Source organism: Lepidochelys kempii, chromosome 6 (genome assembly GCF_965140265.1).
Source record: "Lepidochelys kempii isolate rLepKem1 chromosome 6, rLepKem1.hap2, whole genome shotgun sequence".
NCBI classification, from domain to species: Eukaryota; Metazoa; Chordata; order Testudines; family Cheloniidae; genus Lepidochelys; species Lepidochelys kempii.
The window spans coordinates 84,620,640-84,646,105 of record NC_133261.1 but is presented as its reverse complement, the minus strand read 5'-3'; the positions used below and the strand labels follow the sequence as shown (position 1 = coordinate 84,646,105).

Here is a 25,466-nt window from a genome sequence, read left to right as displayed (position 1 = left end):
CCAGGCAAACTGGTCTATCTGTGACTCCACTGTAAGACTTATGGTGTGTCTACACAGCAACTAGACATCTGCAGCTGGCCTATGCCAGCGGACTTGGGCTCACGGGTCTCAGACTGCAGGGTTATTTTACTGCTGTGTAGACTTCTGGGCTCAGGCTGGAAATCAGGCTCTAGGACCCTGCAAGGTGGGAGGGTCCTAGAGCTCAGGCTTCTGCCTGAGCCAGCAAGTCTGGCTGATTTAATTGGATTATTAATTTAATTTAAGGATGATTTAATTGGAGATTGGTCCTGCTTTTGAGCAGGGGGTTGGACTACATGACCTTCTGAGGTCCCTTCCAACCCTGATATTCTATGATTCTAAGTTTGCACAGCAAGGAAGCAGCCCTATAGCCCGAGCCCCACAAACCCGAGTTGGTTGGCATGGGCCAGCTGCGGGTTTTTCTTTGCCATGTAGACATACCCTCATAGTGCTTTAGGAGTTCTCACTTGTTACTGGGTGGTGAAATCTAATTATAGAACAAACAGTTTGGGGTTTCTGCCCTGCTTTTTGACAGTCTGCCCTGAGGTTGACACTCATGGTCGTGAGCCATTCCAAACAGCAAGATACCCAGCAGCATAGCTGCAACACTGCAGCTGTACCGCTATAGCCCCCATAGCGTAGATATGGCTTTAGCTTGTTGCCCTTTGCTTTTTCTCCAGATTTACGCATTCCTTTATGCCCTACTTGAACTTCTCTTTTAAAATAATATAATTTTAAGATTTGTTCTCCATGGGTGACTCATTTTTATTTATTTTAACCTTCATTTCTCCTTTCCCTGTCACCTTAATATTCTATGTTTGTCCCAATTTAGATTGTAAAATTTTCAGGGTAGAGACTGTATTTTTAATCTGTGAAAGAGACCATTAAGGGGTAGTAGTAAGAATCATTAGATTAGATAAATAATTTGCTTTATATGCTCTGGGACCCTACAATATAAAATGTACTATGGACTCCAGAGAATACATAAGAACGGCCATACTGGGTCAGACCAAGGGTCCATCTAACCCAGCATCATGCTTCTGACAGTGGCCAATGCCAGGTGCCCCACAAGGAATGAACAGAACAGGTAATCATCAAGTGATCCATACCCTGTTATCCATTCCCAGCTTCTGGCAAACAGAGGCTCGGGACATCATCCCTGTCCATCCTGGATGATAGCCATTGAGGGACCTATCCTCCATGAACTTTAGTTCTTTTTTGAATCCTGTTATAGTCTTGGCCTTCACAACATCCTCTGGCAAGGAGTTCCATGGGTTGACTGTGTGTTGTGTGAAAAAATACTTCCTTTTGTTTGTTTTAAACCTGCTGCCTATTAATTTCAGTTGGTGACCTGTAGTTCGTGTGTTATGAGGAGTAAATAATACTTCCTTATTTACTTTCTCCACACCAGTCATGATTTTATAGATCTCTATCATATCCCCCCTTAGTTCTCTCTTTTCCAAGCTGAAAAGTCCCAGTCTTATTAATCTCTCCTCATATGGAAGCCATTCCAAACCCCGAACAATTTTTGTTGCCCCTTTTCTGAAACTTTTCCAATTCCAATATACCTTTTTTAAAATGAGGCAACTACATCTGTACACAATATTCAAGATGTGGGCATACCATATACTTACATGTATAAGTAGGGAGATAGCGAGCAGATCGAGGGACGTGATCGTTCCCCTCTATTCGACATTGGTGAGGCCTCATCTGGAGTACTGTGTCCAGTTTTGGGCCCCACACTTCAAGAAGGATGTGGATAAATTGGAGAGAGTCCAGCGAAGGGCAACAAAAATGATTAGGGGACTGGAACACATGACTTATGAGGAGAGGCTGAGGGAGCTGGGATTGTTTAGCCTGCAGAAGAGAAGAATGAGGGGGGATTTGATAGCTGCTTTCAACTACCTGAAAGGGGGTTCCAAAGAGGATGGCTCTAGACTGTTCTCAATGGTAGCAGATGACAGAACGAGGAGTAATGGTCTCAAGTTGCAGTGGGGGAGGTTTAGATTGGATATTAGGAAAAACTTTTTCACTAAGAGGGTGGTGAAACACTGGAATGAGTTACCTAGGGAGGTGGTAGAATCTCCTTCCTTAGAGGTTTTTAAGGTCAGGCTTGACAAAGCCCTGGCTGGGATGATTTAACTGGGAATTGGTCCTGCTTTGAGCAGGGGGTTGGACTAGATGACCTTCTGGGGTCCCTTCCAACCCTGATATTCTATGATTCTATGATTCTCTAGCACTCAGAAATACTGGCTGAGGTTGAGGGAACTGGGCTTGTTTAGTCTGCAGAAGAGAAGAGTGAGGGGGGGATTTGATAGCAGCCTTTAACTACCTGAAGGGGGGTTCCAAAGAGGATGGAGCTCGGTTGTTCTCAGTGTGGCAGATGACAGAACAAGGAGCAACGGTCTCAAGTTGCAGTGAGGGAGGTCTAGATTGGATATTAGGAAAAACTCTTTCACTAGGAAGGTGGTGAAGCACTGGAATACGTTACCTAGGGAGGTGGTGGAATCACCATCCTTAGAGTTTTTTAAGGCCCGGCTTGACAAAGCCCTGGCTGGGATGATTCAGTTAGGGTTGGTCCTGCTTTGAGCAGGGGGTTGGACTAGATGATCTCCTGAGGTCTCTACCAACCCTAATCTGCTATGATTCTGCTATGATTCATGGATTTATATAGAGGCAATGTGATATTTTCTGTCTTATTATCTATCCCTTTCTTAATTATTCCCAACATTCTGTTAGCTTTTTTGACTGCCACTGCACGCTGAGTGGATGTTTTCAGAGTCCTATACACAATGACTTCAAGATCTCTTCCTTGAGTGATAACAGTCAATTTAGACCCCACCATTTTATATGTATAGAATGCTAAATTGCAGTTTGGCAGTGTTTTGGGAAAGCAGTTCACACCTTTTCATGTCCCTCTTGCCATCAAGCACAGTTCATATAATAAAACTGATATTTTCCTACCCTCTGATCTTTAACATAGTTAGAGGGAGTCTAGCAAGTCAGGCAGTCTTTCTGCTAGACTTCACACACCCATACAACTAATTTAAAATTCTGTACTTTTTGTGTGGCTCAACTTTAGCAACCTACTAAACACCTGACTGTCAGATATTATCTTTTTCACTACCTTTTTTTTTTTAAATAAAAACACACACATACACCCAAGCAGGCCATCTTATTTAACACAACTATTTGCATCTCTTGCATTTAATATATATTAGAGATGAACCCAAACAACAGAAGTTGAGATTTGAATTTAAACTTATTTACAGTAACAGATTTCATTTGGCCCTTCTCCTCTTTTCATAATAATGGAATGAAAGGCCTTGGTAACATGGCGATTAGTAACTTTAATGTTGTACAAGTGTGATGGCACTGAAGAATTTTGAAGGGCCTATTATATATATTACTTTTATTGTCCTGGAAAAGGGTAAGAACGAATTTAGCATTTCACCTGACGCTATGACAACATTGAAAGCATGGGATGCTTTAGTAACTAGAATCTGTGATTACTATGGTAAGTTATGACTAACCAAAAATATTGCATGACTACTGTTATGTTAATGGAATGCATTGTAACGGCAATATTTTGATCATCTCTCAACAAAACAATGACTGGTATTTCTTTAAAAACAGACTTGAAATAATGTTATAACAACAGAATGTCAACATGAATAGTAATTTGATATGCAAAGCTCTGTTGCTAACTATACTGGAGTTTGCTTTGCTTTATTTTTCCCCCTACAATAAGAAACCATTGCTATTATAGCTATTACATTTCACAGTTATGTTGACATATGGTTACCTCTCAATATTTTTGTAAAGCACTGTTGCAGGGTTAGGAGCAGGTCGCATACGGCGAGAAGGAGGAAAAAAACTGAAAAGCAGCCAGTTAGGTCCCTCGTTCATGACCCTATCAAATGTCGTAGTACAGCCTAGTGGCCAGTGTCAATAAAGCGGTGCTTCCTCCCAGGGCAGCGGGGCCCAATGGCCAGAGTCAATAAGCGGCCCTTCCACCGGGACAGCGTGGCCTACTGGCTGGAGTCAATAGAGTAGCCCACCCCTGTGGGATTGTGTGGCCTATTGGAAGATCTGCAGGAAGGCTCCTTTCCTCAGGCGGCTCTTTCACCCCTGTAATGTGTGCTGTGCAGAAAGACTAAAGGACGGCAGTTGTGACTCTTGACTTGCCCTCTTATGAGATGGCACCCTGTAGAACTGGTCACCATAAGTGGTACAGGGGTTTCAAGCAGCTCACTTTGGTGGGATGTAAGAGAAAGGGGCAGGACCCCAATATTGTCCTTGCCAGAGTTAAGTGTATCCCCTGCTAAATGTTTCGTCGTCAGAATGTACCCTGATTAAAGGAGATTGAAAAGGGGAACGCTGTTTAGACACACCTGAATCTGAGGAGGACTCATTTACTGTGTCAACTGGGGGCGGGAGGGGGAAGGGAAATGGTATTGGTACCAGTGGAAGAGTCAGTAGTGGGAGCCAAAAGGGATCCTGTAATTGTGTAGGTACCGGAAGCTGTTGATAAGAAGCTATTGGATGGTGTCGAGTTTATACTGTTCAGAAATGTGTCTGTGAACCCTCAAAGCATTTATTAGGGACTGGAGGCCGTGACAGTACCAGACAGCAAGACATCATTCAAGTTGGTAGCAGAGGGTAAGTAGGCTCCAGCAGAAGAGAGAAGCAGCAGTGGGGAGTGTCTCTTGGTACCCCTCAGTAACAGTGACTCAGGCTCTTCTGGGAGCTGAAAGGGCACACGGCTCAAAAGACTGGAGAGTACCAGGGACTCTGGATAGGAAACACTGGGAGTCAGAATATCTAGTGGTACCAGAGACAGTACTGAAGTACAACTGGTAAGTCCTTCGTGTGTGATTGCGGCAGGCTACAACAATAATTTAGGCCAAGCTCTGGAGTCCTCGCAGTCACAGAATCTGATGCCAATATAGGCATCACTTTATATAGTTTACCAGATGATTTCTCAGTAAGTGGCATGGTCTTCTTAGCCAGTACTGTGGTCTCAGTACTGGAGAGGACAGGTGCCTCAGCAGCACCCGTAATGAAGCGAGGTCTCCTGAGACCCAGATCAAGGGAATGACTTTTCCTTTCCCTTATTCCATTCTGGGGAAGGGGCCTTCTCTTCTTTGCTTATCGTAGCAGTACAGATGATAATTGGAGCTCTCCGAGGATCTGATGTACAGAGGCCTGACTTGGATCCCATGAGTCTCAGCAAGTACTCCATTAACAGAAGTCTGAGCCTGTCCTACCCTGAATTTCTTAGATTTGCTCTTAAAACCTGAGCTGACCTTACATTTGGAGGGGATGGGAAACTCCTTGGGAAGCGAAGTGAATGTCCACCAATGCGGGGAAAGATCTACGGGCAGGTCTGGCAGGTTTTGAAGCTTAGGATCATGGGCATAACCTGCACTTGAGGCAACGATTCAAATGTCGAAATTGAGCATTAAAAAAAAAGAAAAGGGGCAGAAACTCTCCTTTTCAAAAGCAGAAATTGTGCTAAACCAAAAGTAAAGAAAGAAAGAAAAAATTCTAAGAAAATACAGAAATTTTAGCAAGAGGTGTAGCAAGCCACGGGCTAGCTAGACGATACCATAATGCTCTGTCTCAAGCTGCAGGCAGTTGATAAAGAACTGGAGTGGTGGCGGGTCCATTTCTCCCTATATGCCCTCATACCAGAGTATGAGCTCTCCGAGGCCCATGAAGGAGAATGTTTAAACAACTTTAGGGGTGGACCTTTTGACGTCAGGGTCTGGGGTGGCTGAACTGTGGAGTCCCAAGTCCCAAGGACAGGCTCAGAGAAGAGGTCTGCACCTGGGAGTGTGCCTTACAGACACAGAGCTCAAACTAGAAACTGCCCAGACCCAGTTGGCTTGGAAGCACAAGGAATTAGATCCACTTGCAACACACAGGTGACATTACAGAGGGAATAGTAGGCCAGGTTGTAACACAGATCACATTGTTCTTGGTTCTGTTACATACTATGTATGAGACGAGAACCTTGGACAACCTATCTGTGTGTCCCTCATTTACAATGGGTTTAACACTAGTTTCCCTACCTCAAAGGGTTATTGTGAGGCTTGATGTTTGCAAAGAATTTTGGAACGTGAGAGTGTAAGATGCTATACACAGTAAGTGCTAAGTATTATTAGTAACACAATTTACTTTACAAAAAAAAGAATTGTATATCCGTGAACCGTAGAGGTTCCAAAAAAATGGGAGAGACAGACAAAAGGTGGTTAAGTACCATCAATACTGTTGTCCAGATCCATCATCACACAATGAATTTGCATCCTAAACCTTTTGATTCCTCACTGGAATTTCTGAAGCACTGAACAGATGCTGTGGATCAAGTTTATTTGTATATTAAAAAAAAGAAATAAGAGCTTGTTAAATGTACTTAATGGTGCAAAGCTATACACTGGAATGCATAAGTAGGTTTTGTACTCAAACTGATAAAGAACAGTATTACCTATTTTTAATGGGAAAACCTATGAACTTTTTCTATTTGATGCCATAAAATGCATTTGCAGTCTCAGAGCCGGCTGACTTAATTATCTCAGAAACTTTACTTAATATTTTATCTCCTTGTCTGAATGTCTGGGAGCTCCTTAAATTCAATATATTATACTATAAACCTTGATTAAGCGAGTAATTTGGATTGTTTATCTGTAGCTGAAGGGGGAGAATGAACTATTTCTTGAGGACGTGCTTTAAACTACTAAGAGATTAGTGTGAATACAAACAACTAGAAGAATTTTGATCTCCTGCAAAGGATCAAACCTCAGACTAAAAAATAATCCTGTTGAACAACAGTTAATGGCTGGAACTGATCAGTGACAGATTAAGAGAATTCAAGTCCTAGAGGGAGAGATTTAAGAACCCCTAAATATCACTATATAATTTCCAATGTATAATGGAACACTACCATATTTAATAATAATATGGAATGTCCGGTTCCTCTGTAATTTAGGTGCCCCGACCACAGCTCTATCAGCCCTACAATTAAACCGATCTCAAGACTGACTGGTAATCATGTGACTAGGAAATTTCATAACCTCTTAAAGGTATTAAAATAGCACGTGTCAAGGTGGCTAATTGATTAGTAATTTACTAAAAACTACATGTTCACTGGAATCTACTGATGCTTCCTGTGATCTATGAGTTTCTTTTTTCCTGGAGAGGAAGTCAACAATTTCTTTTTATGGAGGATTAATGGAGACTAGTCCACACATGCACACACAAGAAAATTCTTGCCAAAAAACAAAAACCACTAGCAGTTTAAACCTGCCTCATTCAAAAGCAAAATTCCATTCTCAGGAAAATCAGTAATGCCCCCATAGTCAAGGAACTATGTTTCATTCCTAATGAAGGATCTGCTGGAGTGCAACTGCTTCTTTAGTTGCTAGGTAACAACCAACTCATTATATACCATTATCAGCACCCTGGAAAAGGAAACTGGCATCTGCTTCCCATTTGGCGACACCAATGATTGAAATAATAGCAATGGTCTGCCTGCCAAAAATCCTTGGCCTCCCAGAGACTGGTTTGTGAATACAGCAGGTGCTGATTTCAGCATCATCTCTGAAGTTTTAGGTTCTGTAGCTTTTGTGATCTTAACCAACACAGCATGCCAAGGAGATGGAGTTGCCTGTCCCAGCCATTGGCACATTATTAATGCAGAAAAATATCCTCCCCCTAAATTATGGCTTATCTGATTGGTGGGATGTTAACCACAAAGACCTATTGTGAAGCCTGTACCAGAAACAGGGGAAATCAACAGCACTAGGATGGGAACAGGCTGGAAATGAAGTGATTTGGAAGAACTTGCTGAGGTCAAGCAGAACTCTTGCAGTCGCTTAGCTGTATTTTTTTAAATCACTGAAATAGATGTCAACAGTGAGCAATGTGGGCCACTATGCAAAAGCCTAACCATGTAGCCTTAATGCATTTCTTTTAGTTCATTAGTACATCACAGTTCCATTCATATTGAGAAGGGAAAATATGTCTGCCAACAAACAAAAAAGCCACCCATCTTCCAAATGTCAAAACCAGAAAATGAATACATTAACTAATGATAAATTTGCATTACACAGAGACAATGTCTAACGATTTTCATATAGTATACACATGAGCACCCTATCTGGGTGGTAGGTGAATAAACAAACGTGTGAAGAAAGTAGGTCCTAAAGACATGCATGGTTCCTTGTATTCATATTCAAATATCTACATCTGATTTAGTCAAATCTGAAAACGCCACCATTTTAAAAAATAGTATAAAACCCACAAAAAGTATCAGAAAAGATATAAACATTGGAGTTGAATACTTTAAGCATGGCCCCTACCACAGCTTTGTCTGAGGAGCATACTGAAATGCAACAAGTTTTACTTTTCCTCTTTCTTAATGCTTAGGTTCAATTCTCTAACCCTCAATAGGGTTGAAAGCCCACCATAGTTAAGTGGAAGATACCGGTTTTAAATTTAATACATAAACTGAATGTATAGGAACCAAAATGAATGGAATACCCAGAGATTTTAATTCTTAACAGAAATAAAGTCTCAGCTCTGAACATCCATTCAAGAAAATTATGAGCAGTGACACTGAAAACGCTGATATCATGAGGCTTAAAGTTAGGCATATGCTTAAATATCTGACTGAAGCAGGGTCATTCTGAACTCTGCTCCTACACTGGACTATTTTCACAAGTGTCCGTTTCCACACTAGTGGTATGCTTATTTTATTTATGCACATTCCTTGTCATTGGTGTATTAATCCTGCAACTTTCAACTGGACATAAAGGAATAGATTTTCTAACAGTTAAGCATGACTCCCACCAAGTTTCAATGGGAGTTAAGTGTCATTTGAGTCTTTGAAATTTCCCCTGAAGTGACTGATATTAAGAAGAAAGTTAATTACTATAAAGCATATTTTCCCTTTTGCAGTACCCAAAAGCCAGTGCAAAACACTAAGTCATGGAAAATGCACATTTGAAACATTGTGAATGTGCAACACACGTTCAAACATTGCACACAAAGGGCATTTCTTTCAACAATTGCTCAGCTTGGAGTTCAGCCTTCAGAGGCGCTTTTTTCCATCAAGCAAAAAAAACATTTTAGGTAACACCTTACCTGCCTCAACAATTTCTCTATAGCTGACATTACCATGAGTCCTCTCCACACAACTGGTGCAGTCTCTTCTACTAAGAAACCCATCGACATACTGAAACAGTAAAGCAAAAATTTATCTTTCAAACAGGATACAAAATAAAATTATCTGAAATACATCTGTAAAGTAGCTTGATTTAAAATAAAACATATGCTCACCATGCAACGCCATAGTTCTTAAGGGGTCTCATTAAGTTTTCTAAAATAGAAACAAAATTATTCGATTTTTTAAAAAACTAAGCAATTACTTTAGATTCATAAATACATACTTCCTCATCTAGTCTTACTGAGGTAGTTTTTCACCCAAATCAGCAGTAGGAGCTGCCTCAGCTCCTCCAATATTCTCTCTGTCTAGCCACATTTTCAAAGTAGCTATCTGCATGATGGTGAGTTCTCAGTCCCATCCCTTTCTTAGAATCTGAGGCCAGGTTTACACTACAAAAACTTTCATCAGTATAACAGCATCGCTCAAAGGTGTGAAAAATTCACACTTCTGAGCGACGTACTTATACCTACCTAACCCCAGGCATAGACAGCGCTACATTGACCGGAGAGCTTGTCCCATTGACATAGCTACCACCTCTTGTGGACATGGATTAACTCTCCCAACAGCTTGGTAGCATCTTCACTAAAGCACTACAGAAGCACAGCTTTTTAAGTGTGGATCTGCCCTCAATCTCTACTAGCTCAGGCTTCAGCCGTCAGATATATCTCTATTAGAGGGCATCAATACCAACTCAATCACGCCTTCTGCGACATCCTATGCAAAAAGAGATCAAGCTTTCTCAAGTGGTCTGCCCAGGATACCATGTGATCAATCGATACCTTACGTATTTCCTTTGTTAGCCTTCTACCAAAACCTGTAGGACTTGTTAATCACAAGCTGTATATGGTGAGTACAGTAGGTCTACCTTATAATGAATAGTTATGATATGAATATAGCCGATGAATGCAACACCCTGGTGTGACCCAGAGGCCCCTTGCCAAAGATTCCTCCCTCTTCTTTGCAAAAAACTCATCTCAGATGACGACAACACCAAACATATCTTACAGAGTATTTATCCACAAGGGATAACATGTAAGGTATCTACAGAAAGCTCATAACTTGTGAAGACTCAATCATTCTGATATGTGCATAAAAGTAATATTGATGAAACAATGTAACTACATTGAAACTATGCTTTACAGACTTGGATGTAAAAGTTAGTCACGGTGGAATAATACATGATGGCCAATTGGAGCAGGAGGAAGTTGTCGCTCCTCCCTGGTTAGTCAGGTATGTAATGCGAGTCTCAAGTGTCTAGCCTTGCTCCATCCCAAAACTAGCACTGGTAAACCATCAGAGACAACTGCAAACAATCAAAACTTCTTGGAAGTAAAAAGGAACATTATTACACACAGGATCTCTCTGTCTATGAAGACACACAAAAGACTGTTTCAGTGTAATACAGAGTGAGGAGAGGAAACACCTTGTGGAAAAGGGGTGGTTTTTATGGAAGTTTGGATCCTGCTTCAGGTGAAGCCAGCCAGTTCTGCAACAGATTAAACTTTGGGAATGGAAACCTACTTTATTAGAAGGAAAAGGTAATTATTAATAAATGTAGGCCCTACCTCCCATTTTATGATTTTATTTTATATTGTAATCATTTGTTTCTACCACTCTCTATTCTTTCTTAAATAAACTTTATCTTGTTTTATTACAACTGCTGTGTGTTATTCAGGAGCACTGGTTTAAGGTAAAACTGGGGTACACTGCTTCTTTGGGAGCAGAGAATCTGGGATTTCTGTGAATATTAGCGTCAGGGGCTGGACATCACAGGGGAATGCTTCAAAGGTAATTCAGGTACAAGGGTGCATCTCTTGTTAATCTGTAAGGCAAAGACAGGGCTGCCATTGCTCAGAGAAGAGTGCTTGAGTGGCTAACACGCTGGTGGAGTTAGAAAGCTAACACCCAACCAATATGTGCAAGGCTACCTCTCACTAGAGGCAGGGGGGTAACAAGATAGAATCATAGAATATCAGGGTTGGAAGGGACCTCAGGAGGTCATCTAGTCCAACCTCCTGCTCAAAGCAGGACGAATCCCCAATTTTTGCCCCAGATCCCTAAATGGCCCCCTCAAGGATTGAACTCACAACCCTGGGTTTAGCAGGCCAATGCTCAAACCACTGAGCTGTCCCTCCCCATACTCCTGTGTACCCTGAGAACCATCACACGTAGCCAATCTCTTTTGAGGAAGCATAGCATGTAGCTGAAATAGATAGACTTTTGCCATCACAGGAGTTTGATTTTGTGGAAAAATAGTTAAACAAGTGACTGGAAAGCATATATATGCTCCTGATGGCAATCCCTGCTACTACTATCTTGAAAAGACTATTTCACAATGTTAATCTTCCCAGCCTTTGCATTTCAACTTAAAACAACACCAACAATATTCTTTACAGGGATAATCACTTGTTGTATGTATGACTACACTAAAAATATTAGAAAGTTTGCAAAGTCAAACACTCAGAAGTCAGGAATACCAGAATTAAGGTTGCCTATGCAATCTAGATTTGGTCCCTTTGTGTGCATGCATTACGATAGAGTCTTTAATTACATGATCATACACCATTTGTTCCTCGGGATGCTTCATCATTCAGTGCACAGGATGGACCATGCTCAGTGAATGAGTAGTTATTTCTTTTTATCCTCATCATTCAGTGTGTGGCCCCAGAGCTTATTTAACATATACTGTCCAAGCCCTGCAAGGAATACAAAATTATTAATCTCTCCATGGGCTTTTCTATGACTTTCATCATTGTAGCTTGTGAGTGCTTCACAAACATTAATAAATTTATGTTCACAACATCCCTGTGAGATGAAGTGGTCTTATTATATCTATTTTACTGACAGGCATCTGAGACAAAGATTAAGGCCAAAATTGTTAGAAATGTCCACTATCTGGGACTCCCAAGTTGACATGCCAAGAGTAGTTTTGAGCACAATTAGCATTTTTAATAACATTATATGTTTAAAAACAAAACCCCCTCCAGACAACTTCAGTTGCAGTTGTTAACACTTATGCAAAATTTGGCTCCAGCCATCTCAAGTGGGCACACTTAAAATAAGGAACACTCAGTTAGTTGCCACTTGTGAAAATTCTGATGTAATTGACTTGCCCAACATTACACAGGAACTCTGTGATAGCGGCCTGGGTAGAATCCAGTTCTCCAGGGCAGCATCCAACTGCCTTAATCACAAAACCATCCTGTCTCATTCACTATACACTTTCCAACTTCTACACCAAATGAGGCAAGGTCCTACAGAGAACACGCTCATCCCCAGTCCATGTCCCTGTGCCCAAGTGTTCACCTCCCCTCCCCCCTTAGCTCCTTACCCCTTTGCATTTGAGCCAGGCGCCTTGCTCCTTCTCTATGCTGTCTGGGCACCAGCAGGGGAAGAATGGAGAGCACAAGTCTCCCTGCTCTCAGTGCTGGTGCCTGGAACCACAGCAGCCCTCCAGCTTCCAAGAGGAGCAATTACAGAAGTCCTGATCAGCCTGAGCATGCACCATGTTCATTCACTCTGAGCATGTGCAAACTGAGATTTTTCAGAGGTTTACAACTTGGCCAAAGTTGGGCAGATTTTCATGGGAGCAACAAAAAGCAAAACCCCCTATATTGAATTTCAAGTCACTGCTCCAAAGAATGAGGTGTTAAGGCTTTTCAGTGTAAAAGATTCTTACTATTGTTAATAGGGGAAAACAATGCATCCTCATTTTTAGATACCTCTAAACCATAAACTGTAAACATAACCTTGTTTTTAAAAATACCTAAGTCATTTTAGTTGAAACTTTCCCAAAAAATTCAGCCTGAAGCAGACACCTTGCGCGAAAAATTTCAGCCTAAACAGTTAAAGTTTGGCAATGCTACAGGCAACTGAAAACAAGGTCTTATAATGGAAAATGTTAGACAATCTTGACTATAGGTGGATCTACCAGCTCCACCTGTGCCACACACATCTGTGTGACTACAAAAATACTCACCATGTACAGTAGGTATTTTATTGACCTACCAATGATTTAGCTCATTAAACATGGCTGGTCTCATTGTTCAGAAGATAGAGAATACCTTGACTAACTTCATGTAGAGTAGTTTTAACTCACCATGTGTGATTACATACATGAATACTCCTGTTGACAATGAGTATTTGTGCAAGTAACAGCCCACCAGTGAGAATAAGGAACTCACAATCTGTTTATCTAATTCCAGGAGAGCACCTGATAAAAGCACCTTAACTGATACAGCAAACACAAGAAAGGAGGACTGTTTTTCCTATAAAGAGGTCTAGATACCAAAAAAAAATACGGTAATTTTATATTGGCTATACCAACTGACAAGTTTTTTCCAAATCCATTTGAGCAATAAGCAAGCCCTGGTCTTGAAATCAAGTCCATAATCACCTTGCTCCACTGGCTTCAAAAGGCATTCCATGCAAGCATACAGGTCTGTCTACTGAGGTCCCATGATGGTATCAGAGCCGTACTTTGATGTGTGTTTATCTCTTGTGCTCTATCGCATGAATTTGTGTGGCCCTCATTACTGTAGTATTTGAGCATTTCACAATCTTTAATATATTTATCTTCACAAGACTCTTGTGAAGTAGGGTAGTACTATTATCCCCATGTTATAGATGGGGAACCAAGCCACACACACAGAGAGACTATGTGACTTATCCAAGATCACACAGGAAGTCTGTGGTGAAGTAGACTTGAGCCATTCTTCTTCTCATCCTTTCACTCATAACAAAGTACTTCAAAACTGGTTGATTATAAACAAAACATCTCAGAAATGTGGGTCAGTTTTGTTGCTTTACTAAAGCTATTTAATATTTTCCTTTGGTGAGGAGAAAAAGTCTGGGCATAAAGTAAAAATAAACTACTGTAAGAAATGCAGCACCAATGGTTACATTTCTCAATGTATTTTCCCTCAAGTCTCTAAACAATATTTTTAATGCTTAAAACTAGCTAGTTTATACATGAGATCCTGTAGTAACTATAGATTTAACAGTGTATTTATGACTAAAAGTACTAATTCCTCTACCACAACATTTTATTTAAATAAAAATCATGCAGTAACCTCTCTACATGCATTTAAGAAAAATTATAGCAAGCTAGTATTTGTTCAAAGTTTATACTGAAGCTTAGGAATCCACTGCACTGTGAACAAAAGCTTTCTGTGGAGTTCTTCATTAGCTGAGTTTATCATAATATAGGTCATTATTTCCCACCTCCTCACATCTCCAGGATGTCTCATCACTTAAAACACAAAAAAGACTCTTACTACAAGACAAACTGTGTCATTGCCACAATGCCAGTGAAGGAGTGAATGACATATTGCAGCATATACGCTGTATTCTGTAACATAAAAGCAATACTGACTATATGAGTCATCCATTTAGTTAATATACTATCTGTACATGCTATTTGGAGCAGATTTTAAGCCTTCTCCATTTGTAAAATCTTGAATAATTTTGCATCACATGATTTTTAAAATGTCTGATTTGGTACTGCAGTGACTGTAAATTCTTCCCCCACCACCTTAATTAGGATTCCAGTTTCTGCAACACTGTATATTACTCACAGTAAACAGCAATTCTCGGATGTCATCTGTCTGAAAGAATGAGAAAAAACATACTTGCTGCTTTCCTGGATCCAAAAAGGAATTTCCAGTTACATTCCAAGACTGACAGCCTATCATGGTTTACCACAGAGGATTTTGGGCCAAGTCAAGGATCTGAAAGCTCCAAACTATAGGAGACTAAACAGAAAGAACTACAAAAAGGACTGAAGAAAACAGACATGAGGCTGTGGAAGTTAAAGGGAGATTTGACATCTCGGGACATAACTAAAAGAAAAGAGTTTTGACAAGAGGGAGAAAAGTAAAAAAATCAGGAGACAGAAAAGAATACAGATTTGTAAAGCCATTCAAAGGGAAAAAGAATAAAAGGGGAAATATGACAGGCTTCAACACCATATCTGTTCAAGGCTCGACCCCATAAAGTACCTGAAAGGCCCAGTTTCAAGCCACAATAGCGTTTGTCTCCTTGGCTTTTATACTTTGTGGGAAAAATAAAAATAAATACCCCAAGGCCAGCGATTCTCAATCTGAGGGCGGCGCCAAAATCTTCAGGGGAAGCGCACCTGTCTTTCTGGCCTGCTACCTGCACATTCTACTTGATGCTAGAGAGTGCGGCTCTCTGAACGTGGCCCACTAGTCTCTACGGCAACATGCACACAGTCATGCTGTCTAGTAGGGAAAAGATACAACATATAGTGACTGAACAGAACAGAACTGAAGGTGAGAGGAGAACAGAAGATATGGAGCAAATAACAGAAAGCAAAATCATAAACAAAGGAAAACATGAGATTACAATTAAAAAAAACACACACACACAAAAAGAAAAGGGCAAGAGGGAAAGTGGCAAGGTGGGCTGCAACAAGAGTTCCAGGGCATGGCAGAGGAGGACACAGGAGGCACCAATCAACTGCAGAGGTGAGGAGTGCTGCACCCAAAGAGGGGTTAATCATCCAGTTACAAATTTTAAAAATCCAACCATTACTTTAGTTGCTTATGCCAGAAGGCCAAAATAGTCTCATTGAGACTTCAGGTTTGGTTTCACACTATATTATCAATGTAAATGTAGTACTACCTCAAAGGTACTGCAATTGGTATTTTCAGTTTTCTCACTAACAGTCTGGCTTGGACTAGGACTACAGAAGGAACCGAAGCACTGCCATTATATCCTGCATTAATAGCGTTATTTAACCATCAAGATACCCCTGTATATACTCTAATATAATGAAAAAAAAACCCAATGAAACATAAAATAACGTTATCCAACAATAATGTTCTCGAAGTGCAGTTCTCTCAGAAATGACTGTAGAAATAGGGACCTCCCTATTCAACAGATCTGCTCCTTGTATTTAGTCATATCGGTGCAAATACTCTCCAGCAACCACACAAAAAAAACCCATGAACCCAGGAACCTAACCTTGCAACAAAGCCCGATGCCAACTCTGTCCATTTATTTATTCAAGGGACACCATCATAGGACCTAATCACATTAGCCACGCCAACAGCGGCTCGTTCACCTGCATGTCTACCCATGTGCTATATGCCATCATGTGCCAGCAATGCCCCTCTGCCATGTACTTTGCCCAAACCGGACAGTCTCTACATAAAAGAATACATGTACACAAATCTGACATCAGGAATCATAACATTCAAAAACCAGTAGGAGAACACTTCAACCACTCTGGCTACTCAGTAACAGATTTAAAGGTAGCAATTTTGCAACAGAAAAACTTCAAAAACAGACTCCAATGAGAAACTGCTGAGCTTGAATTAATATGCAAACTAGATACCATTAACTTGGGTTTGAATAGAGACTGGGAGTGGCTGGGTCATTACACATATTGAATCTATTTCCCTATGTTAAGTATCCTCACACCTTCTTGCCAACTGTCTAAATGGGCCATCACTACAAAAGTTTTTTTCTCCTGCTGATAATAGCTCATCTTAATAAATTAGCCTCTTACTCCACCTTTTCATATTCTCTGTATATATATTCTTCTTACTATATGTTCCATTCTATGCATCCGTTGAAGCGGGCTGTAGCCCACAAAAGCTTATGCTCAAATAAATTTGTTAGTCTCTAAGGTGCCACAAGTACTCCTGTTCTTTTTGTGGATATAGACTAACACGGCTGCTACTCTGAAATCTATTACTCATGAAGCTCAGTGAACAGGAAAGAACTCATACAATGCCATTTTTTAGGGAACATAAACATTCCTTTTCATAACTATGAAACTGTTAGCTCTCTACGAACACAAACATTTTTCATTTCAAATCATGCTTTAAATAGCAATTCTCATCCATATTGTGTGCTGTCACTGTTAAATCCAATCCTTTTTTTTTTCCTTCCCTTTCTAAGGGGAGCAGCAAATTTGAGTGCGCCTTACATGGGCTTCTTATGTTTCTTCAAGCATTTGAGTAAGACTATATATGAGGCATTGCTCAGCTTTAGCTTCCTAATGGTAAAGTAGTATATAATCCCCAAATGAAGTCTAAAGAAGTTATGAAATGCTAATTTTCTGAAATAATTAGGCTCATTTTTGACATTATGATTTTTTCCCCAATTATAAAACACTCACCGACCATCAACTCAAATCACCAAAAACACAGAAAAGCTTAAAAAGAAGTTTACAAACCCTCCACAGCCCTTCCACTTTATAACACAGCTCTTTTTTTCCCCCAATCAATTCCTATTACATTCATTTTCTGGGTGTAAAAAGCAATTAATTCAGAATGCATCAACTCAATTTTAAAGAGTTAAAAAAAGCAAAAACACAGCTGCTTGTTGTAAGATTATGATTCAAAGGTAAGTCTGGCATAAGTAGGAAAAATATGCTGATTTTGATCGTGTATTAGTCAACTACATTTCAAAGTAGTTGAAATGTATGGTTTTGTACTAAAAGCACAAGATGGGTGAGTTCTCTGAAGCCAGTACCTTCCGTCAAAAGTGCCTTCCCCCCAATCATCAAAATGATGCACAAAATAGCCTTGAGGTCTTTGTGGATCCAAAGCCTTTTTCTACCTGTAGCTGGTCAGAAGACAGAGCGTTATTCCATTAAACTGATTTGGCTACAGTGAACCACAAATTAGTGACCACCATGATTGATTATTGAATTCATTGTATCTAAGAGGAATGAAGCTGACAACTCTGAAAAACTTCCACTTGATTCAAGATGCAGCATCCCACCTACTCAGCAGCAGATCTCTCTGCATAGCTCTATGAGCAGCACACAACCAAATTCACGGTTTTTGTCCAAATATTCAAAAGCCATTTACTGGATTAGCCCATGCTACCTGAAGAACTGACTACCTCCCTCTACACAACTATAGCTGCCCCAGTCAGCTAGTGCACTAGAAAGGTCAACAACAACAATGAGAATTATGAGGGCAGTGGACAGCGCTTACCTACAACTGAACTGCAATTCTGAAATTAACTTCTATAAAAACATCAGACATCCATCTTCAGAACAAAATGCAAAGCTCACTTATTTAAGTTAGCTCTCTCAGAGCAAATAAATTCATTAATACACAAAGATAAAACTGATAGAAGAAAAGGAAACTGGAGATAAAGGTCCTGTTAAAAATGTATTTTAACAGTTGTAATACCCCGAAATACCTTGGTGATGAGCATGGTATGAAAATGAAGGTAGGTAAACTGAGCTGTATTTCCAAATCTACCAAAAATTATTTTTTTAGATTTATTGAATGCCTTAGTTCTTTTTGTGCCACTTTCAGCAAGTCAAGTCTTTGTAGCCCAGATTCTCCAATTGTAAAATGGACCTACTACATGCTTCACAAGGATGCTGTGAGGCTTAGAAAACACTATCAGCCTAAAAAAAATATTTTAGACAGGTGTCATTTTTACTTCTTTATTGTTACTTTTAACACCTATAAGCATTAAAGAACACCCACATTTTCTCTATTTTCCTATTTGTTTATGTACTCAATAACACTTGAGATCTCTTAAATTTCACCGTTTCTCCTGGAATCAGTAAATTTTACTGTATGTGGGACGGTTTCATAAAAGAACAAGGGCAAGAAAATGTTAAAAATAGGAAAGTGTGATTGTAAGATGACAAAAATTAGCAGAAAGATTCAGGAATACATGTATATTTAAAACTACTTTAAAATTAATTTTTAAATTGGCTAGATTTTAAGTTGTCTATGACGTTTTAATAGCTCTATTCTACTGAGAAAAGTGACTTTAAAAATGGCATTCTGGGTTTCCATATTTTTTGCCTGTCAATTTATTCTAGATCAAATATATTCAGCTTGCAGACAGACACACAAGTACACATACAAACACATTTATGACTGCCATTCTTAAAAACTCTACCTGAAAGCTCAGAGCTAATCTGGTTTCTTCCTTTATTATGGTGGATGATGCATAAGAAAAGTTATGCAAACTAACTTATTCTCCAATTTGCCCTTGTGCAACCTAATTGTTTTCGGTGAGGTTGTACAGATGTAATGTATTGGTCCTTATGATAAATGAGATGGGGAACAGCTCCTTCTTGTGGGCACTCAGCCAGCCAGCTAGCTCTAGAATCCCTCTTGGTAGTTGTTCACCACTTGCTTTACCTGTAAAGGGTTAACAAGCCCACAGGTAAAAGGAAAGGAGTGGGTACCTGACCAAAAGAGCCAATAGGAGGGCTAGAACTTTTTAAAATGGGGAGGGGGTGGGGGGAGGAAAGAACTTCCCTTTGTCTGTGTGTTGTGGTTCTCTGGGGAAGAAGGGAACAGGACAGCAGTTATTCTGTGAAGCTTTAAGCCAGGTATGAAAAACCATCAAATCATACCTAGAGATTGCTTATCTGAAATCCAGATATGTAAGTAAATTAGGGAATGTCTAGGAAGATGCGATTAGGTTTGTTTCTGTTTATTTCTTATTGGCTTGTGAACTCCTCTGTGCTAACCCCAAATGTTTTTGTTTTGCTTGTAACCTTTAAGCTGGATCGCAAGAAGGTTATTCTTGATGTTTAATTTTTGTAAGTGGGTTTTTTAAAATCTAACAAAAGCCTAAGTTTTAGATGTATTTTCTTTCTTTTTGTTTTTAATAAAATTTACCTTTTTTAAGAACAGGATTGGATTTTGGTGTCCTAAGAAGTTTGTGCATATGTTGTTTAATTAGCTGGGGGCAACAGTTAATTTCCTTTGTTTTCCTTCTCAGCTCTTCCCCGGAGGGGAGGTGTGTGTGAAAGGGCTTGAGGGTACCGTACAGGAAGGAATTCCCAAGTGAGCCTTCCTGGGTTCCAAGGGGTTTTGCATTTGGCAGCATCTACCCACCCAAGGTCAGAGAGAAGCTGTGAGCTTCGTAGTTTAATACCAGTTTGGAGTGGCCAATATTAATTTTTAGAATCCATGTGGGCCCCCACCTTCTGCACTCAACGTGCCAGAGTGGAGAAATCAGCCTTGACAGCGCTATAAGTGAAATTTACTAAGTAATTCTAGGTAGTGACATACTGGCTCAAACTAGTTGTTCACCAAGTCCAAGATTCTGTTTTTGATGATAGTGGCAAATTCCAGATGCTGCTGAAGAGGGTGTTAGATCCCTTTAAGAGTTAATTATCGACTAATGTACCTAAATCCCTCCCCCCCAGAGTTAGTGACTAATGGTTTATATTCTTTTTTAATTCCTATCCAGTGTAATTTAATATTAGACATTAAGATGGATAATGAGTGTAACTTTTTAATATTTTCTGTGCTCTTGGACACCATGGGTATTGTGGTAATGAGTTCCACAAGCTAATTATATTTAACTGAGTCAACTGTAAATCTGTTCCTATTCAGATTTGTTTGAATGGCACCTTGTTCTTGTACTGTGAGAAAGTGTAAGAAGTCTCTTTTCCCTTCTCTGTACCATTATTTTAGTCTCCTGATGATACACAAGAAGGAACAAAATGTAGGTTCATCTCTCATAACTGCTGTCACTACACAGCTAACACCAAGACTAGATTAAGGCAATCCAGGGCCCGAGCATACCTCACATGCCCCTCACTCCCAATAATCCCATCCTTATGCTGTGGATTGGCATCATGGATCCTGTCCCTGCTGGCAGTGGCAGAAGCCACCTGTGCAAGAGCCATCTTCTGGGCAGACTAGGGGCTCCCCGTCTCTGGACCCCTGCTCCTTGTCTTCAAGCAGGCTGAGTGTCCTGGAGGAGTAAGGACTTAGGTGGGTGGGGCCTAAGCAAAGGATTCTGCTGGGGGCTACCAAGGTTGCAGGACAGGTGTTGACACATCCCATCACTGTCTGCACCCTGGAATGTGGCACTTAAATAGTAACACACAGTTCTATGCCAGGATGGTGTTAGTGGGACCTGCAGATTTGGGGTTTCCATACTTAACGACTCACTAAGATGAATAGACAAGTTCATCCCTTGGATCTACGATTTCAGGCAATCCGCAAGTCAGGAAAAATTCACCATGACAGTTAAACTTGAAAACATGATCAGAGGGTATCTTTGCAACCACAAGGGCTAGAAATAAGTTTAGTTTCTTGCATTTTTTTTTTAAATTACAGATGAGATTCTGACACCTTGTGACTTCAGGAGCTCAGGTCAGATGGGTAGGCATATAGTACCTATGCTTTAATACAGCTCTGGTTAACAGAAGTAGTTTAAAATACAACCATCACGACACACTTATTTTTGTTACAGAAGTAAACACAGAAAGAACAGGACTTATTGATTAACATGTTGCTATTTTTACACTGTCTCTTTTCAGAGTAGAGCCAAACTAACGCATTCATGTATGCAAAGATTTCAAGATATTCAGTCAGAAGCTGTTGAAAACATACAAAGTATTAATAAAAGCACAAAACTGCAGATTAATTTTAACAACCTGCCAACAGTTTATCTTGCTTTGATATCAAAACCCAATCACCTTATATACTGTCCAAGATTTAGTTACAAACATGATTTAGTTACAAATCTGAAAATATTACATTTTAGTCTCTTGTACTAACTGAAGGAAAAACCCTGCTTTAAATCTCAAGAGGTGCTGGATAATACTGATTGCTTCTCAATTACGCTACAATCATTTCATTAAGCTTTTCAGCTTTCTACTTCATGTAGTCAGCAGCATCAAGAACAAGAGCTTCCAAATCAGCAGCAGCAGGTGGGAACTGTGAAGCCAAGTCTCAACCAAGCACAGACAGCACCGCAGCAAAGGCTAATCTTGCAACTGGCTATAGAATTTGATATATAATTTAAAGGGACACTGCCAAATAGATTTTTTTTTTTTTACATTGACTAATTTTTTTTTATTTTTTATTTTTTTAATTCTGGTAGCACCCTTTTATTAAAATATCCGGAATTTTTTAAAATTCCTATTTTAATTGAATGTTAATTTTTCTACTCCGGGGATGTTTTTAAAAGGGTTTGAGGACTAAACTGACCAAGAAGTTCAACCCCACCCACCTTCAACCCCCACTATCTCTGCCTGCACACATTCACCTGTTACCCCTTTCAGTTTTAGCTTTGCTACTGCCACTGCCTGACATACTTCCCTTTGTAAATCCTAAAATAGTCCAAGAAGTTGCAGTCCCACAAGAGCCGTGCATGACAGTAATGCGGCAAAGGAATGCCTCTATACATGAAGTGCTGCCAAATGCACATACTAAACTAACAGAGAAAAATAATTTCCTCCAATCTTTCTCTTTCAGTAATCTTAAAGGTCACTCATAACGTCAGCTGAGTACGAAATGTTCAGATACACGTGTGATTTTTCAAGTTGACCATATTCCTTTAACAACCACAATGTTCCTATCAGAAAAATACAGTACACAGTACTTTACCTAAAATGTTATGCATCTAAACATAATCAGAACTTTAGTTTCACACAATATACTACAATAGCTAGAAAAATCAGATGATATGAAAAATGTGCACTTGCATAAAAATGTTCAACTGTTGAGCAAGCACAGATTTATCTAAAAGAAATGCCAGCAATTTAAAAGGTTAACACTCAATTATTATCCTGCATTAAACAGTATCAGAGTAAAACAATTTTAAAAAACTGAACAAGCAGGTAAACATTTTGCAACCACTATAAAAATCTATCTTCACTCAAGAATTAGAATAGCTATTTCAGACTAAGAAATTTGTAATTATGGTTGTTTGAAGAAAGCAACAAGGATATTCGTCTCACTTGCTCAGAGGCCAGCCCACCTCACCCTTCCTAGATCACTCTCCCCTTCCCAGAGCCTTATTTTGAGAGCTAAAAATATCAAACATTTGACTGAAGATTCTGTTATTTGTAATGGAGGTGAAATTAGGTCAGCTTGAAAGAACTCCAGTCTACTTATTCCTAAAGGTTGTATCTTGTAAAAATCAAAACTTCAGTTAAACAAAATTAAGTCAAGTCATTCCAAAAACAGCCTTCAATGTGAAACAGAAGTAATAATATCTATCTACCGAAGTCTGCAGATAGCTTGTAACAACAAGAAAAGGAGTACTTGTGGCACCTTAGAGACTAACCAATTTATTTGAGCATGAGCTTTCGTGAGCTGATGACGTGAGCTGTAGCTCACGAAAGCTCATGCTCAAATAAATTGGTTAGTCTCTAAGGTGCCAAAAGTACTCCTTTTCTTTTTGCAAATACAGACTAACACGGCTGGTACTCAAACTTTTAACAGTTTCAAGACAGGTTTCAGAGTAGCAGCCGTGTCAGTCTGTATTCACAAAAAGAAAAGGAGTACTTGTGGCACCTTAGAGGCTAACCAATTTATTTGAGCATAAGCTTTCATGAGCTAAAGCTCATTTCATCGGATGCATTCAGTGGAAAATACAGTGGGGAGATTTAAATACATAGAGAACATGAAACAATGGATGTTACCGTACACACTGTAACAAGAGTGATCAGGTAAGGTGAGCTATTACCAGCAGGAGAGCAGGGGGGGGGAGAGGGGAGGAGAGGAACCTTTTGTAGTGATAATCAAGGTGGGCCATTTCCAGCAGTTGACAAGAGCGTCTGAGACAGTTGTGAACTTCCCCCATTTAAGGAAGTATTTATTCTGAAACCTAATGAAGACAATTAAATATCAAAATTGTTTAGTATGTCATTTCTGATTAAAATATGAAAAAAAGGATGATTCAATTAAACAAACTGGGACAATCTACTACGAGCAACCTCATATTTTTGGTTTCGTCATTAGACAGAGTTTGGGTTGGGAATGGAGATTGGGAAAGTATCACTATTTTTTATTTCCTAATGTGATTTCTGATTTACATCTTTTAAAGATATATTCTGATTCTTGTTCTATTATGTCCTGGCCAATAAATCTAAACACACTATTATCAAGCTACAGTCACACTAAATAGATTTTTGTGTTAAACCAAATCAGTAGTAATACGGTTAATAGCAGCAAAAATGAACTGTAGTCATTAAGTTTCAGAATTAACATATTACTGTGACAGCACACATCTCTTTAGAGCTTTCAGGTAAAATTCTCTCCTGGTGTCAACTGGTGCAGCTCCTACCTGGCCCATTATTTCAGCCCATCTACAGACCTCGGTTTGTGTCAGTTCACGTCAATAAGGTTTTCAGTCTACCATAAGTTAATTTTCTTGGCAGCTAGAGGGGTTAACAGTTTCTTTTTAAAGTGACATCTTACATTAAGGAAATAAATGGAAATTCACGTAAAGAGCCTAAAACTGTACAGTGTGGAATTTTCACAGCACAAATTTGTAGTTACACTAATTGTGGCTGATGCCTGGTTTAGGTCTTTACCAAGTTTGGGGAGGTCGATGCTTTTTGACATGCACCAGATTCTCAGTAGTCTTCCTTTATTGGTGACCCTTGTGAAGAACTGAGCCAGCCAAAAGCAGGAGCATGCTTTTTTTTTTTTTTTTTGCCTCAGTCTTCACAGACAAGGTCAGCTCCCAGACTGCTGCACTGGGCAGCACAGTATGGGGAGGAGGTGACCAGCCCTCTGTGGTGAAAGAGCAGGATAAGGACTATTTAGAAAAGCTGGACGTGCACAACTCCATGCAGCCAGATCGAATGCATCAGAGGGTGCTGAGGGAGTTGGCTGATGTGATTGCAGAGCCATTGGCCATTATCTTCGAGAACTCATGGCAATCAGGGGAGGTGCCGGACAATTGGAAAAAGGCAAATATAGTGCCCATCTTTCAAAAAGGGAAGAAGGAGAATCCGCGGAACTACAGCCTCACCTCAGTCTCTGGAAAAATCATGGAGCAGGTCCTCAAGGAATCCATTTTGAAGCACTTGGAGGAGAGGAAGGTGATCAGGAACAGTCAACATAGATTCACCAAGGGCAAGTCAGACCTGACCAACCTGATTGCCTTCTATGAGTAGATAATTGGTTCTGCGGATATGGGGAAAGTGGTGGACATGATATACCTTGACTTTAGCAAAGCTTTTGAATACTCCCACAGTATTCTTGCCAGCAAGTTAAAGTAGTATGGAATGGATGAATGGACTATATGGTGGATAGAAATCTGGCTAGATCGTTGGGCTCAATGGGTAGTGATCAACGGCTCCATGTCTAGTTGGCAGCCGGTATCAAGCGGAGTGCCCAAAGGGTTGGACCTGGGGCTGGTTTTGTTCAACATCTTCATTAACGATCTGAATGATGGGATGGATTGCACTCTGAGCAAGTCTGCATGACGCTAAGTTGTGGGGAGA

The 25,466-nt window shown here is 39.9% G+C and overlaps 1 protein-coding gene across 4 annotated transcripts in view; it reads right to left on the bottom strand.

Moving 5' to 3' along the window:
- The window catches only part of NUBPL (NUBP iron-sulfur cluster assembly factor, mitochondrial), a 152,230-nt gene that overhangs the window by 95,955 nt on the left and 30,809 nt on the right, over positions 1–25,466 (bottom strand). For all 4 annotated transcript variants that reach the window (XM_073348974.1, XM_073348972.1, XM_073348971.1 and 1 more), the window contains 2 exons: positions 9,361–9,400; positions 9,166–9,256 (listed from right to left, as the gene is read on the bottom strand). In XM_073348974.1, coding sequence (XP_073205075.1) covers positions 9,166–9,256; positions 9,361–9,400 — 131 coding nt within the window. The remainder of the gene's footprint in view (positions 1–9,165; positions 9,257–9,360; positions 9,401–25,466) is intronic.